Raw genomic sequence first — 17,317 nt, forward strand, 5'->3', positions numbered from 1 at the left:
AGTAGGGAAACACCGGAAAGGAGGCATTCTGGGAATTATAGTCTCCTTAGGAAAAGAGCTGCTACTTCAGCGTGCCGTGGATCTTGTAGCTAGCGAAGAGATGAACGGAAAGCGGCCTGCTGAGCCGGGTTCTGACCGGGCGGGGAAAAAAGTAAAGAAGGAGGTGATGGCGAAGTTTTCGGATGCTGTCACAGAGGAAACTTTGAAAAAGCAAGTGGCTGAGGCCTGGAGTCGCAGGACGCCATTCCGCCACGGTAAGCGGGCGCTGTGAAGAGGGAGGCACAGCGCCGGGTTGGGGGGCCTCTGAAAAAGTCCTGGCAGTCGAGCAGCAAAGCTACAGTACAAGAGGCTCTTGGAGAGAACGTGACTTTGGCCACCTCCGACTCTCCTGCCTGGCCTGCTGTCCCTTTTTAATCCAAGTTCATTTGGCTTTAGAAACCCAGTAGAGAAAGAAATGAAGGCCAGGAAGTTTCAGGAAATAGAGGGCATGCAAGTTGGTGGAAATTGTGGATTTAGAGATTAGCGAGTTAGCATCATCTTCACTCTTTGTGCGGCATTGGGCAATGGGTTCAGCTCCTTACTGTGTAAACTAAGATCAGTTCAGTAGCTCAGTCGTGTCCGACTTTTTGCGACTCCATGGACTACAGCACGCCAGGCTTCCCTGTCCATCACCAACTCCCAGAGCCTACTCAAACTCATGTCCATCGAGTTGGTGATGCCCTCCAACCATCTCATTCTCTGTCGCCCCCTTCTCCTCCCGCCTTCAGTCTTTCCCAGCATCAGGGTCTTTTCCAATGAGTCAGTTCTTCGTATCAGGTGGCCAAAGTATTGGAGTTTCAGCTTCAGCATCAGTCCTTCCAATGAATATTCAGGACTGATTTTCCTTAGGATGGACTGGTTGGATCTTCTTGCAGTCCAAGAGACTCTCAGGAGTCTTCTCCAAACCACAATTCAAAATCATCAATTCTTTGGCGCTCAACTTTCTTTATAGTCCAACTTTCACATCCATACATGACTACTGGAAAAACCATAGCTTTGGCTAGACGGACCTTTGTTGGCAAAGTAATGTCTCTGCTTTTCAATATGCTGTCTAGGTTGGTCATAACTTTCTTCCACGAAGCAAGCGTCTTTTAATTTCATGGCTACAGTCACCATCTGCAGTGGTTTTGGAACCTCAGAAAATAAAGTCTCACTGTTTCCATTGTTTCTCCATCTATTTGCTGTGAAGTGATGGGACCGGATGCCATGATCTTAGTTTTCTAAATGTTGAGTTTTAAGCCAACTTTTGCACCCTCCTCTTTCACTTTCATCAAAAGGTTCTTTAGTTCTTCTTCACTTTCTCCCATAAGGGTAGTGTCATCTGCGTATCTGAGATTATTGATATTTCTCCTGGCAATGTTGATTCCAGCTTGTGCTTCATCCAGCCCGGCGTTTGGCATGATGTACTCTGCATATAAGTTAAATAAGCAGGGTGACAATATACAGCCTTGATGTACTCCTTTTCTTATCTGGAACCAATCTGTTGTTCCATGTCCAGTTCTAACTGTTGCTTCTTGACCTGCATACAGATTTCTCAGGAGACAGGGAAGGTGGTCTAATATTCCCATCTCTTTTAAGAATTTTGCACAGTTTGTTGTGATTCACACAGTCAGAGGCTTTGACATAGTCAATAAAGCAGAAGTAGATGTTTTTCTGGGACACTCTTGCTTTTTCGATGATCCAGCAGATGTTGGCAATTTGATCTCTGGTTCCTCTGCCTTTTCTAAATCCACCTTGAACATCTGGAAGTTCATGGTTCACATGCTGTTGAAGCCTGGCTTGGAGAATTTTGAGCATTACTTTGCTAGTGTGTGAGATGAGTGCAATTGTGTGGTATTTTGAGTATTCTTTGGCATTGCCTTTCTTTGGGATTGGAATGAATATTGACCTTTTCCAGTCCTGTGACCAGTGCTGAATTTTCCAAATTTGCTGGCATATTGAATGCAGCACTTTCACAGCATCATCTTTTAGGATTTGAAATAGCTCCACTGGAATTCCATCACCTCCACTAGCTTTGTTCATAGTGATGCTTCCTGAGGCCCACTTAACTTCACATTCCAGGATGTCTGGCTCTAGGTGAGTGATCACACCATCGTAATTATCTGGATCGTGAAGATTTTTTTTGTATAGTTCTTCTGTGTATTCTTGCCACCTCTTCTTAATATCTTCTGCTTCTGTTAGGTCCATACCATTTCTGTTCTTATGATGCTTCTGTTAGGTCCATACCATTTCTGTTTTTATGGTGCCCATCTTTGCATAAAATGTTCCCTTGGTGTCTCTAATTTTCTTGAAGAGATCTCTAGTCTTTCGCATTCTGATGTTTTCCTCTATTTGTTTGCATTGATCACTGATAAGGCTTTCTTATCTCTCCTTGCTGTTCTTTGGAACTGCATTCAAATGGGTCTGTCCTTCCTTTTCTCCTTACCCTTTCATGTCTTTTCTTTTCTCAGCTATTTGTAAGACCTCCTTGGACAACCATTTTGCCTTTTAATCTATAATATTTCTCTGGGAAAGATGAGAGTGATTAATGAGCTAATGCCTGCATGTATCAATACATATTTTTCTGAGTAAGGACCAGTAAGCATTTGGACACCTAGTCGAGTGGCTTTTGCAGGTTTTTCCTCTGAAGGTGATGCTTGTTTGTCCTGTGATCGCGTAGCCAGAGCATGTGTTGAGAGCTGCCTGACTGTAGGCACCTGGGCTTACTCAGTTTTGCTGGCCTGTAGTTCAACAGCATGACCCACGGAAGTAAACATGGTTTGAACAAAAGAAGGAACCTGCCTCAAATGATTTCATCCTCAGCTTCAAATATCACCTTGTAAGATAAGGACTCTGCTTAATGCATCATACTTTCACTTCTAAAGTTTGCCAGGTTTTTTTTTTCTTTTTTTCTTTTTCCACATATAGCTAATGCAGCCAAATCTAACAAAAGTATTATATTCTTTGTGGGCATGGCTATCAGCGTGTTCTAATATTTTTTTATTATTTTTATTTTATTTTTTTACTTTGCAATATTGTATTGGTTTTGCCATACATAAAAATATGGAATACTTCAAGAACTTGTGTGTCATCCTTGCGCAGGGGCCGTGCTAATCTTCTCTGTATCATTCCAATTTTAGTATAAGTGCTGCCGAATCGAGCACTGGTTTTTTGTTTCATTGGTTAGGTGCTTTAAGAAGATGAGTCTTGGGTGTTCCGGATCACATGTAAAGCGATGGCTTCATGCTGAAGCTCTGTACACCAGGGATTTTGTAGTTTCCTTCTGTGTGGGATAGAGATAGTGATGGGGTCTACCTTAAAACTGTTGAAAAGACTAAACAAGATAACACCTGTAAGCTTTAACACTATGAAGCCCCACTGTGCCTGGCACCTGGTGCGTGGTGGTGGCCGTGAGTTTTATTAGAGGGGTACATAATCTCTCCCACCAGCTTTAGTGGGTAAAACGTTGAGATAAAACTCAAGGAGTTAGAGGAGGTCATGACTGACCCAGTTTAAAAAATATATATATGTATTTTATGACTTTCTCTAGCAGTACCTTAGGGAAAGAAAAAGGATTGAAAAAAAATTGCCAGCCAGTATTGCTATTCTTTTTTTAATTTGCTGCTTTCATTTGAAGTTTGGGGGGAAATGAATTAAGACTAAAATGCATTCAGCTGAGTAAGCAATCAGTGAACTAAAAAACTCTCCAAAACAGCAGGAGTCTTAATTTAGTGACATCACCTATACTCATCTTAAGGCCTAACATTGTTAAGCACAATACCTTTGAAAAGTAGTATTGACTGGGAAGAGAAAAGAAAAAGAACTTATAGTTCTTCCCCAAAATCTTTGACTTTAGGTACTAAGTTTCCAAAAATTCATCACCATCCCTTTTGTATTCTCTCTGCTGTGCTGTTCATGAGTCAAAAATACAAGAAGGAAAAGTCACAGATAACACTTTCTTCCCAACAGAAGCCATTGTCATGGACATGGACCCCTTTCTTCACTGCGTGATCCCAAACTTCATCCAAAGCCAAAACTTCTTGGAAGGACTTCAGAAGGAACTTTTGAACTTGGACTTCCATGAAAAGTATAATGATTTATATAAATTCCAGCAGGTATTTATGCCCCTTTCACATTAGCTTTTCCACTTCAGAAAGTCATTGTCTATAAAAATCATTCAATACCTTATCAATTTGAGGTTTTAGTTTGGGTTTGCCACTGGGGGTCCTGGTCTGGTCTTGACGTTGTTAAAAGCATTCATTTATTTAACATAACCTGAGTGTTTACTGTGTGTTCAGTTCAGTTCAGTCACTCAGTCGTGTCTGACTCTTTGTGACCCCGGGAACCACAGCACGCCAGGCCTCCCTGTCCATCACCAACTCCCAGAGTTCACTCAAACTCATGTCCATCGAGTCGGTAATGCCATCCAGCCATCTTATCCTCTGTCGTTCCCTTCTCCTCCTTCCCCCAATCCCTCCCAGCATCAGGGTCTTTTCCAATGAGTCAACTCTTCACATGAGGTGGCCTAAGTGTTGGAGTTTCAGCCTCAGCATCAGTCCTTCCAATGAACACCCAGGACTGATCTCCTTTAGGATGGACTGATTGGATCTCCTTGCAGTCCAAGGGACTCGCAAGAGTCTTCTCTAGCACCACAGTTCAAAAGCATCAATTCTTCAGGGCTCAGCTTTCTTCACAGTCCAACTCTCACATCCATACATGACCACTGGAAAAACCATAGCCTTGACAAGACTGACCTTTGTTGGCAAAGTAATATCTCTGCTTTTTAATATACTATCTAGGTTATGTGTTAGGTGTTAATAATTATTATGGGGGAGTCTTTGCTAGTTCCTGCCCTGAAAGCCTTTAAAATTTAAAATTATAGAGGTGGTAGTGATGGTGAAAGATAGTCAAGAAGTACAGAAAGCTGATAAGTACATTTTGGGGAGTGGTATAATAGAGAGTAGTACATTGGAAGATGCTGTGTTAGTTGCTCAGTCGTATCTGACTCTTCTACGACCCCATGGACTGTAGCCTGCCAGGCTCCTCTGTCCATGGGATTTCCCAGGCAAGAATACTGGAGTAGCCATTTCCTTCTCCAGGAGATCTTCCTGACTTAGGGATTGAACCTGGGTCTCCTTCGTTGCAGGCAGATTCTTTACTGTCTGAGCCACTAACCAATTAAAATTTTGAGTTTGTGTCTTTTGTTTAGGTGGATTTATGTATTGTCATATGTCTTGTAGAGAGTTAGATCTAGTCTTTTTAAATGGGTGGACAATTGAATTTGACAGAAGACTAACTCAAAATCAAGGCTTGTTTTCCTGCTGTTAGAAGCGAGGCCCATGCTAGGTTTAAAAATATATAGGTCATTGGTTTCCCCAGTTTGGAGGGATATTTTTCATTGCAGGGTGTACATCACTCTTGGAGATCTTTCTAAAACAAAGACAGCCCTTAAAATCACAAAAAAGTGAGGATGAAGAACTATCTTGTTTTCTTTCCATTTTCCCTTTTATTTCTTCTTATCTAAGGTAAAAGTAACAAATTCCTCTGTCTTGTGTTTAGTCTTTTGCACTCGAGCTGGTTGTTTCCCCCAATCTGTCTATCTTTGGGCCTTTTATATGTATGATTTAATCTGGTTAAATACACAAATGATGTTCTCCTCTTAATTCTGGAGATCTAATGAAAAATAGCTTGTATCCATAGTGAAGTTGTATAAGTTAATAAAAATCATAGTCATCTGTTTTTGTAATTATATCAGCTTTGATAACACTAGGCCTCTTCTGTTAATTTAGGGCTATATGCATATCCGATTACTGAAGTTGAGAAGCCAAACTGGTTTTTACTTAATGCAATTCGGTAGATGGAAAATACTTCTGTGAAGTCCACGAGAGGCAAAATAGTAAAAACGGCCCTAAGGTAGTGAGGGAAAAAGAAGAAACCATTACGTTAGATCCCAGCGGTGCTTAATGGAACTTGTGTGAATAGTTTTTCTCTGTGCTCGCTGTGGGGCTTCTTCACCCGAAGACAGTGAGCGTAAACCTGCTTCCCGTCTCCCGTCCCATCAAGCTTCACTCGTAGCCCTTTTTCTTTACTTGTGCTGTGAATTGACTTGATAATTGGTTCTATAACAACTTCCCGTTCTCCTGACCAAGTTAGTCATTAGGAGTAGCCTGGTTTTTCTTTTGTTTTTCACTTTACATTCAGGATACTTTACGTTCACACTCATTTTCCTTCTGCCTCACCGGCAAGTCCTTCTTAGTTCCCTTCGGCAGGTCTTCCTTTGGTACCTGGCTTCTTAATGGCAGAGTACTCTAGGACTTCGCCCTTGGAGACTCCAGGGAGTCTCATGGCTTTGCCTCCACTTTTGGATATCTGTTAAGTGTTTCACACTTTCAAAAACTAAACTGCTTGTCTTCTTACCCTAAATCTGCTCCACCTACAGTTTCCCCCCATCTCAGTTGATGAGCGTCAGTCTTTCCAGTAACCCAGGCCAGAAACCTTGAGGTTATCCTTCATTCCTCGCTCACACCTCTTCTCCATTCCAGTGGAAAATTCTGTTGGATCTACTGTCAGAATATATTCAGAAAAACACACTTTTCACTTCCACTGCTAATAGCTGTTACCTGACCCAAGCCTTTTCTCTTACCAGGATTATCCTGTTGGTGGATTAACTACTCTCCTTGCTTCTGCCCTTGGCCCACGTACAGCCATTGTGTTTGTTTAAAATGTTAATGGACTCAAGAAAATTGAAATCATTTGCTCACATAAAAATTTGTACTCAGATTTCAAAGCAGCAGTATTTATAATAGCCAAAAAGTAGAAACACCCAGTATCCATCAACTGATATTGAATGGATAGATCAAAGTGGTATGTCTATACAGTGGAGTATTATTCAGCCAGAAAAAGGAATGAAGTACTAAATACTGCTGCAACATGGGTAAACTTTGAAAACAAGCTCAGTGAAAGAAGCTAGACACAGAAGGCCACATATAGTGTGATTCCATTTATAGGTAATAACCAGCAAAATGTAGAGAGTACATCAGTGGTTGCCAGGAGCTGGGGGTGGGGATGGGGAATGACTGCCTAATAGGTAAAGGGTTTATTTTTGGTGTGATGAAAATATTCTAGAATTAGATAGTGGGAGTAGGAAATGGCAACCCACTCCAGTTTTCTTGCCTAGAGAATTCCATGGACAGAGGAGCCTGGCAGGCTACAGTCCGCAGGGTTGCAAAGAGCTGGATACAACTGAGCGTGCGTGCATGATAGTTGCACATGTGAAAACATTGTAAGTCCCCTGAATTACATTCTTGGAGATGTTAAAATAGTAAATTGTATGTTAAGTGAATTTCATCTCAGTTCTAAAAAGTTTTGCTCAAAATCTCCTATGGTTCTCATTTGTCTGAGCAAAAACCAGAGTGGTTGTGTGTCTCCCATTACATCTTTGGCCCCACTATCTGCTGCTTCCCTCCAACTCACTAAGCCACATCCTCTGATTTCTTCAACAGGCCAGGCATTCTCCCCACTCAGGACACTGAATCTGCTTTGCTGAGATCTTCCCTGGGTACACTTCCCAGCTTCCTTCAGGCCTCTGCTGCACGTGCATGGTCTAACATGGCCACCGAATTTATATTGCAAGCCCTTCCCTGCTCTTAGCACTCCTGGTCCCTCATACTCTGCTTTATTTTCCCTTGACATTTCTCACCTTTTTTATTCTAATAATCAACTTTTAATGTTTATTGTCTTTCCCCCACAAGAATATATAAGCTCTGCTGTAATGCCTTTGTAAGTATTTGTGGAGTGAATAAGGCACAGAGAGGCTAAGCAGCGTGCCCAAGTCACAGAGCTGCCAAATGGAGGGGGCCACGTGTCAACCCCAGGCAATTCGGCTTCAGAGTCCAGGCTGTTAATGACAGCGCTGGGCTGCCAGCATGCTCCCGTCCTAAACTGCTCTGCTCTGTGTGTCTGATTTATGAAGGAAATCCTTTTTTTGTTTTTTCATGGTCAAGTCTGATGATCTGAAGAAGAGAAGAGAGCCCCACATCTGTGCTTTAAGGTAAAGGAGTACTCATACTTGTTGGGTGCCTAGTATGTGCCAGGCAAAGGAGTAAGTGCTTTAAATGTTACATCATGCCATCTTTGTTGGCATTATTGTCCCCTTTTGTAGAGGAGGAAACAGAAAGTAAGTAATTTCTTCAAAGTTATCTAGGGGAAAATGGAGCTGAGATACAGATCCATGTCTGTCTGATTCCATGGCCAAAGTTGTCAGTGATAAAATGACTGTGTTAGTAACCAGGAAAACAAATTAACACTGGCGGTACCGTCTTTCACATCATCAGGTTGACATATGTTTAAAACAAAAGCCCCAGGGTTGACAGAAGTGTAGATATACAATGCTGCAATTTTTCTTAGAAGATGGTTTTGAAAAATGTATCAAAACACTTAAAATTGTGCTTGCTTTTTGTAGTATAATTCCACATACAAGAATTTGTCCTGTGAAAATAAGGACGTGCTCAAAGATTCCATACAAGATTGTTTATTATAATAGTGAATAATTACATACAAATTAAATGGCCGTCCATCAAGAGTTATACAGATAATGGTACAGAACAAAGTGGAAAACTATACCATTAAATGAGCAACCTCCAGGATGGACAGGGAAGCCTGGTGTGCTGCAGTCCATGGGGTCTCAAAGAGTCAGACACAACTAAGTGACTGAACTGAACTAATACCATTAAATACTCAGCACATGAGTATGGTAGTTGTTTCATCAATTCCAAGACGCTTTTTTTTTTTTACATTTTAATTTTTCTGAGACTCAGTATCTCACACAATTACTATTTTGTCCCAGTTAAATTTGCAGTGTTTTTTGAAGTGATTTATAAAATGTGATACTGCTGGCAAAGGCACAGGCTAGAAAAATATAAAGAGAAAAGAAGTTAAAAATAACACACAAGGTGTGATCTCATTTGGAAAAAAGAAACGTTTATCTGTATACCTATGTGTATACAAAGAAAAAGACTTGTAAGAATGGTATGTTTAAATCTGGCTAATAGGATTATAGGTTTTTAAAATTTCTTTTTACTTATTATAGGATTTTTTCCCCTAGTTTTGCTACACTAGACACATGTTACTTCGTAAAAGCTGTTTATTTTTCATCTATACAAGTTATTTTTTTCTCATCCTGTTCTTTTTCCATGCCCCCCCCCCATGATAATTCCAAAAATAATGGCAGTCTGCACAGATTCTTTATTCTAAAACCTGAAGTATTTGTTAACTGTACTCGTAACAGTTCACAGATATTTAGACCTTTTTTCCCCCAAGGCCATACTTTTAGGGCATTGTCTCATTAGTTCACACCATGCCTCTGATCAGCATTTCTTTCCTCTGGGATTGAGTTACATTCTGTACCCAAATGGTAAAAGCCAGATGGTGTGAGAGATGGAATTCCTTGTCTTTACAGAAAGGTGACCTTTTTATTTCCCCGTTAGGTTCTGTGATTTCTCTCATGAGTACTGTTAACAAATAAGAATGATGGCAGAAAATAGCCCTATAATTGTGACAGCTTCGTGGGATGACCGGAGGAAGAGCTTTCTATGGAATAAATTTGTGGCAGCTGATGTTACCAGTAAAAGAGGGATGGAAGGCTTTGATAATATCAGTTGCATAAATGTTTAAGACCCAAGACTTTGACCACCCACTTTACCTGAAGCCTGGTTTGCAGTTTGCTTTGCTGGTCTGTTCTAATTTGCAACTCTGCCTGTAAAAGTTACATGGCACTTATGGTTGGACTAACAAATACAATATATTCTGGAACGTTCTGGATTGGGTAGTATACAGTATAAAAAGATATTTGGTAATAAAATTTCAGGGGATCAACCTGGAGCTTGATCTTTAGTTATTAACAGCACAATTGCATTTTATGGGGATTTCAGTTATGTACATTTGGATTAAGATGATTGAAACAGTGTTATCTCTTCATGTGCAAAATTTGAACTCACATAAACCCTTTAAAAATATTTTTTTAAATATTTTCCCCAATTTTATGGAGATAAAATTGACATAAAAATGTTGATCCATCAAAGTTAACCTAATTTCAGAGTTTAGTGAGTCTTAAATTGTGTTAGAGTTCTATACAGAGCCACTTTAGCTGTAAATGGAAATGTTCAACCATCTTTTCTTTGGTATCATCTTAGTATCAGAACTTATATGAAAAAAGTTTATTGATTGTTACACAATTAACATAGTAGTCACCATTACTGTAGTTTAAAGTTTTTAATCCTCAACAGTGCTACCCACCCAAGTGTTCATTAAATAATAGAGCTAGTGTTAGTGCTGAAAAGCATGTCTAGAAGTCAGTAACTTTGGACTAGAACATTGGTATTCTGCTGTCAAAGGCCAGACCGCTATCATGATAGGGCAATACTATAAATTTAAGAGGAAGAAAATAAGCTAAAACATTAGAACAAAATATATTACAGTAGAGAGGTTTGCATTTATTTCCCTGGGAATACTAGTCTTAAACTTGGCAAGTTTAAAGTGAAGAACATTCTCAAGAATGGCTCTTCAATTAACCAAAACCTGCAGGGAAAAACAGTTATGTCATAGATCGAAATGAAGCCCCCATCATGGTATAACAAGTTATCTTTTGTTTACATTTCTAGGAAAATTCTGTTTGAACATTTCCGGTCTTGGATTTCAGACATTTCCAAGATTGACCTGGAGTCAACCATTGACATGTCCTGTGCTAAGTACGAATTCTCAGGTAAGAGAGATAAAACCTTGTTGTCGCTGAAATTTAACAGCTTTAACTAAAGGATTATGGGAAGACAGTGTCAGTGTTGCAAATTCTAGACTTGTGTATCCCTTCATAATGTTAGTATCTTAGTGAGGATGGTCTGACCCAGCTCAGATAGAGAAATGTCCATCTTGGAAGGTATAAGGCAGGGTTCTCTTTGGGAGTGTGATGAGAGCTATGACTGTGTTGTAACCAAGCAAGGTTAGTGTTCCCACTAAACACAAAGCCACACTTTCTGTCTTTCTTTCGTTGGTTGTGTTGGGTCTTTATTGCTGTGCCTGGGCTTTCTCTAGTTGCTGTAAGTGGGGGCTACTGTCTAGTTTTGATGTGTGGGCTTCTCATTTTGGTGGCTTCTCTTGTTGCAGGACACAGGCCCTAGAGCATGAGGGCTTAGTTGCTCCATGGCATGTGGGATCTTCCTGGACCAGGGATTGAACGATGTCTCCTGCATTGGCAGGTGGATTCTTAACCACTGGACCACCAGGGAAGTCCCATAAAGCCAAACTCTTGACAGTAGTCTTTGCAGCAAAATAAAAATGCCAAGCAAGGAGAAAGGGCAGCTCACACTCAAAAAAGAAAATCTCAACTTCCCAGTAGCTTTCAAGGAAGGATTTTTAAAGACAAGGCAGAGGGTTTTCAGATGCATAATAGCTCGTGGACCTTCTGATCGGTTAGTGGTGAGGTAGCTGTGAAATGTTGGGAATCTCAGTCATCGACCTTCTGGTTCCAACCAGTCTAGGGGCTCTGTGTTGCTTGTGGTCAGCCTGATGTTACCATCCTCCACCTGGGTGGTGAGGGGGTTGTCTTAGTTTCTGAAGGATAGCTCAGAAATGTGCATCAAATTCTTACCTCTGTCCCTTCAGAAGGAATTAGGAGTCCGTGACTGTTGTGTCCTAATCATTAACTGCTTGAGCCTGCTCTTTGGAACTTGGGGATGCCTAGGAGACAAGCCTTTTTTTTTTTTTTCATAAGCAAGAAATGGAGGACACAGAAAGGCTTTTGTGTCCAGGAGGGCCCTGCAGGGTCCTGCTCCGTTTCAGTATTTTCAGAAAAATGCTAATAATGCATATACATGTAAGCTTTGCATATGGCATCAGGAAATTCAAAGGTGATATTGTAAACTCACTCTTACACTTCCTAGGAAACAAGTGTCCCCTCAATGCCTTTTTTTTCTTCTGAAGGTAATAAATGAACATATTCTTTTTTTTTTTAATTTCTGTTGGAGTATATATGTTATTTACAATGTTGTGTTAATTTCAGCTATACAGCAAAGTGTATGACTTATACATATACATATATCCACTCTGTTTTTTAGATTCTGTTCCCTTATAGGCCATTACAGGGCACTGAGTAGAGTTCCTGGTTCTTTATAGTAGGTCTCCTATTAGTTATCTGTTCTGTATATATAGTGCATATATGTCAGTCCCAGTCACCCAGTTTATCCCTCTCTGAATATATTCTTAAGGAGAAAAAGTCAAACAATATAGCATTTAATCCACGATAGTCCCCCTCACTTTCTTTCTCTTTGTCCTCCTTTCTCTTCAGACATGTCCACTGTCACCAGTTTGGAATGCATCCTTCCAGCTCCCTTTCTGAGCATGTACATGTCCTTTTGAAAGCGTGTTTGATTTTCAGCTGGAAGGATAAGCGTTTTGGGTTGTTTTGTTTTTACTGAATAAAATTCTGATTTGGGTTTACTCTCATACATTGTCCTGGGGAAGTACAAATTGGTAACAACATTTTGAGGATAACTTAGACATAGAGCTATGTCACATCCCTTTTTTAAAAACAATTATTTATCTGGTTGTGCTAGGTCTTGGTAGTGGCATGTGGGATCTAGTTCTCTGACCAGGGATGAAACCTGGTCTCCCTGCATTGGGAGTATGGAGTCTTAGCCGCTGGACCACCAGGGAAGTTTCTCATATGCCCCTTATTCTGGGGGTCGGGGGATAATTTGAAGTAGTTTCAAACAGATAAGTGGTGAGAATAATACAAATGAATTTTTTCTATTTTATTTAAGAATAGGTTGCCTTTAGGATGCTCTGTGACCCCCTGAATACTTCAGTAACTCCTGCAACAAGGACCTTCTCCTACATGATAGTAATAAATGATCAGAACCAGGAATTAGGTTTGATATGTTACTTCCATCTAATCCACAGACTCCATTCAGGTTCTGTGGTTTGGTCCTTTATTAGCAAAAGGGTCCTGTCCAGGGTTGTGCATAGCATTTAGTTCTCATGTCTTCTTGGTCTCCTTAAGTCTACAACAGTTCCTTAGTCTTTCCTTGACTTTTATAATCTTGATGCTTCTGACAATTTACAGATGAGTTATATCGTAAAACTTCCCTCAGTTTGGGTTTGTCTGCTGATTTCTCATGTGTGCTTATTACTGCATCTTATCATGCAGTAGATAGTATGTCATATTACCAGTGCTTAATGAAGTGATTACTTAATTACGGTGGTAGCTGACATCAGGTTTTTCCACTGTAAACTTGTTCTTGTCTTTAAGGTAATAAATATTTTGTAGGGAGACACTTTATGTAAATATCCCATTTCTCATTAAAATTTGATTCACTTGTTTTAGCATCCACTGATTTTTTTTCTTAATATATTTTATTGAAGTATATCTGACAATGTTTCAGGTACACAGCAAGGTGATTAATTCAGTTATACATACATAATTTTTGAAATTATTTTCCATTAGAGCTTATTACAAGATATTTATTGACTGTAGTTCCCTGTGCTGTGGGCTTCCCTTGTGGCCCCACTAGTAAAGAACCCGCCTGCAATGCGGGAGACCTGGGTTCAATCCCTGGGTTGGGAACATCCCCTGGAGAGGGAAAGGCTACTCACTCCAGTATTTTGGCTTGGAGAATTCCATGGACTGTATAGTCCATGGGGTCGCAAAGAGTTGGGCGTGACTGAGCGACTTGCGCTTCGCTTCCCTGTGCTAGATATAGTAAACCTTTGTTGTTTGTTGCATATCTATTTTTTAAATTAGGAATATAGCATTCTGTAAAAGTGGAATCAAAATGTCATACATTTTTTAGTTAGGCAAAAATTCATAAGTTTTTTAAAATATGTATATTATACATATTTATATATATGTATACAAAAGCTTTTCTACTATGCTTGATGAGGGCTTGAAAAAGGACATCAAAAAAAAAGAGGTGGAGAAACTGGAAAACATAACCTAAATGAAATGGCAGCACTGAATATGAAATAGAAAAAGTGAAACAAAACTAGATAAAAGTGAAAGATCATCATATAGTCCAGTTGTTTTTAAACATGGCTGCTCTTTAAAAATATACCTGGAGCTCTGGAGGAAAAAAGTAATACCTGGTCATTTGTATTTTTTCAAAAAATTCCAAGATCATTCTGACATACATCTGGATTTTAAAAAGTGATTATAGGTTTTTCTATTAAATCATAGTGGTACAGAGTTCTATTATTTTTCTGTTGATCGATCATGATACAATGGTATTAAGTAATAGTTACATAATCACAATAGTAAAAGATGCTTTTCAGTTTTCACAATCAATAGCCAGATAAAAAAATGAAAGATAATTACAGTTGCAGGCCATAGTGGGAACATGATTAACCTAACAGTATAAAGTAATTACATACGGTTTGGGGAGTCAAGCAGAGTGATGTGGTAAATGGAAATGCATACACGCAGGTGTTTTCGTCTCCCAGCCAGTCTTTGTCTTTTGATCAGTGCATTTGATCCTGTTACCATTTCTTAATTGTTCTGGGTTTACTTTCTGTAGGTCTTTTCCTTCTTTTGTGTTTCTTGCCTAGAGAAGTTCCTTTAGCATTTGTCGTAAAGCTGGTTTGGTGGTGCTGAATTCTCTTAACTTTTGCTTGTCTTTAAAGCTATTGATTTCTCCATCAAATCTAATTGAGAGTCTTGCTGGGCCGAGTATTCTTGGTTGTAGGTTCTTCCCTTTCATCACTTTAAATATATCCTGCCATTCTCTTCTGGTTTGTAGCGTTTCTGTTGAGAAATCAGCTGATAGCCTGGTGGGAGTTCCCTTGTATGTTGTTTGTTGTTTTTCCTTTGTTGCTTTTAATATTTTGTCTCTGTCTTTAAGTTTTGTCAGTTTGATCACTGTGTCTCGGTGTGTTCCTCCTTGAGTTTATCCTGCCTGGGACTCCGTGCTTCCTGGACTTGGTTGACTGTTTCCTTTCCGACGTTAGGGAAGGTTTCAGCTATTACCTCTTCAAATATTTTTTCAGGTCCTTTCTCTCTCTCTTCTCCTTTTGGGGCCTCTATAATTCGAATGTTGGTGCATTTAGTGTTGTCCCAGAGGTCTCTTAGGCTGTCTTCATTTCTTTTCATCCTTTTTTCTATATTTTGCTCTGTGGCAGTGATTTCCACCATTCTGTCCTCCAGGTAATTTATCCGTTCTTTTGCCTCTGTTATTCTGCTATTGATTCCTTCTAGTGTATTATTCATCTCTGTTTGTTTGTTCTTTATTTCTTCTAGGTCTTTGGCAGACATTTCTTGCATCTTCTCCATTGTTTTCCTGAGATCCTGGAACATCTTCACTATCATTATTCTGAATTCTTTTTCTGTCAGGTTGACTATCTCCACTTCATTTAGTTGTTTTTGTAGGGTTTTATCTTCTCCCTTCATCTGGGATTCCCTGGTGGCTCAGACAATAAAGTGTCTGCCTGCAATGCGGGAGACCCGGGTTCGATTCCTGGGTTGGGAAGATCCCCTGGAGAAGGAAATGGCAATCCACTCCAGCACTCTTGCCTGGAAAATCCCATGGTCGGAGGAGCCTGATAGGCTACAGTCCATGGGGTTGCAAAGAGTCGGACACAACTGGTCGACTTCACTTCCTTCATCTGGGACATAACTTTGTACTTTCTCCTCCTGGATGTAATGTGGTTTTTGTTCTGCTAAGTCGCTTCAGTCGTGTCCGACTGTGTGTGACCCCATAGACGGAAGCCCACTAGGCTCCCCTGTCCCTGGGATTCTAGCTGTGGGATTGTGGTTCTTCTTGCTTCTTCTGTCTGCCCTCTGATGGAGGAGGCTAAGAGGCTTGTATAAGCCTCTTGATGGGAGGGACTGGGAAAAACTGGGTCTTGCTCTGGTGGGCAGGGCCTTGCTCAGTAAAGCTGTAATCCAATTATCTGCTGATGGGTGGGGTTTCGATCCCTCTCTGTTGTTTGGGCTGAGGCAACACTGCCCTGGGGTCTACAGGCTCTATGGTAGGGTTAATGGTGACCTCCAAGAGGGCTTATGCCAAGGGGGGCCTTCCCAGACTGCTACTGCCAGTGCCTTCATCCCCGTGGTGAGCCCCTGGCAACCCACGCCTCCACAGGAGACCCTCCAACACCAGCAGGTAGTTTTGGTTTAGTCTCCTGTGGGGCCCGTGCTCCTTTCCTCTAGGTCCTGGTGTATACATGGTTTTGTTTAAGACTGGAGTCTGTTTCCCCCAGTCCTGTGGAAATACTATAATTAAATCCCATTGGCCTTAAAGGTCAGATGCCCTGGGGATTCCCAGTCCCTTTGTCAGATCTCCAGGCTGAGAAGCCCGATGTGGGGTTCCGAAGCTTCACAACAGTGAGAGAACTTCTTTAGTAGTATTGTTCTTCAGTTTGTGGGTCACCCATCCGCTGGGTATGGGATTTGATTTTATTGTGATTGCGCCCCCTGCTACCATATCACTGTGGCTTCTTCTTTTGACGTGGGGTATTGTTTTTCGGTGGGTCCAGCTTCCTCCTGTCAATGGTTGTTCAACAGCTGGTTGCAATTTTGGTGCTCGCAGGAGGGGATGAGCGCATGTCCTTCTACTCCACCATCTTGAACTGGAAGCCCGATATTTCTTTTTATTACATTATTACTATGCAGGTTGCCAGATGGTGGTTTTTCTAATAAAATAATTTCTTTTCTATTATTAATTGTTATTCTTTTGTAAAGAAAACATTGCCATCTCCCCAGTTATTTACTCATTAAAAAAATATATATATTTATTTGGCTGCATCTGGTCTTAGTTGTGGCACGTGGAATCTTTTGTTGCAGTGCTTGGGCTCAGGAGTTTCAGTGTGTGGAGCCCTCAGGGAATGTGGGATCCTCATTTCCTGACCAAGGGTTGAACCAACATCCCATGCATTGCAAGATGGATTCTTAACCACTGGGCCACCGGGGAAGTCCCTACCCATTTATTTATGTCAGTGTGGATTTAAGAGTTACTATTTATGTAATGGTTCCTGTCATTATGTTGATGCCCATATTGTCCTTGATTTGATCAAGGGGAACCCCTTTAAGCGGACCTTTGTGTCCTTTTAATATGTCCTTACGTCACTCAATGAAATGTAGGCTGCTCGCAGTGCACAGCAAAGCCAGTGTGCTGGCTCCGGGTTGTGTGAGGAAAAGTACAGCATTTATTCCAGGGCACCAGACAAGGGCACAGGTGGCTTGTCCACAAAACATCCAAGCTCCCCGATGGAGTTTAGTGGAGGGTTGTTTTTTTTTTTTTTTTTGGGGGGGGGTTTT

The 17,317-nt window shown here is 40.7% G+C and overlaps 1 protein-coding gene across 1 annotated transcript in view; it reads left to right on the forward strand.

The window, feature by feature from the left end:
- The first annotated feature begins 34 nt into the window (after window positions 1-34).
- OGFOD1 (2-oxoglutarate and iron-dependent oxygenase domain containing 1) overlaps window positions 35-17,317 on the forward strand; it is a 30,358-nt gene continuing 13,075 nt past the window's right edge. Inside the window, exons 1-4 of the mRNA XM_010861919.1 lie at window positions 35-254; window positions 3,988-4,133; window positions 8,022-8,068; window positions 10,677-10,777. Of these exons, the coding sequence (XP_010860221.1) occupies window positions 101-254; window positions 3,988-4,133; window positions 8,022-8,068; window positions 10,677-10,777 (448 nt within the window). The 5' untranslated portion in view covers window positions 35-100. The remainder of the gene's footprint in view (window positions 255-3,987; window positions 4,134-8,021; window positions 8,069-10,676; window positions 10,778-17,317) is intronic.

Source organism: Bison bison, unplaced genomic scaffold (assembly GCF_000754665.1).
Source record: "Bison bison bison isolate TAMUID 2011002044 unplaced genomic scaffold, Bison_UMD1.0 scf7180017864473, whole genome shotgun sequence".
NCBI classification, from domain to species: Eukaryota; Metazoa; Chordata; class Mammalia; order Artiodactyla; family Bovidae; genus Bison; species Bison bison.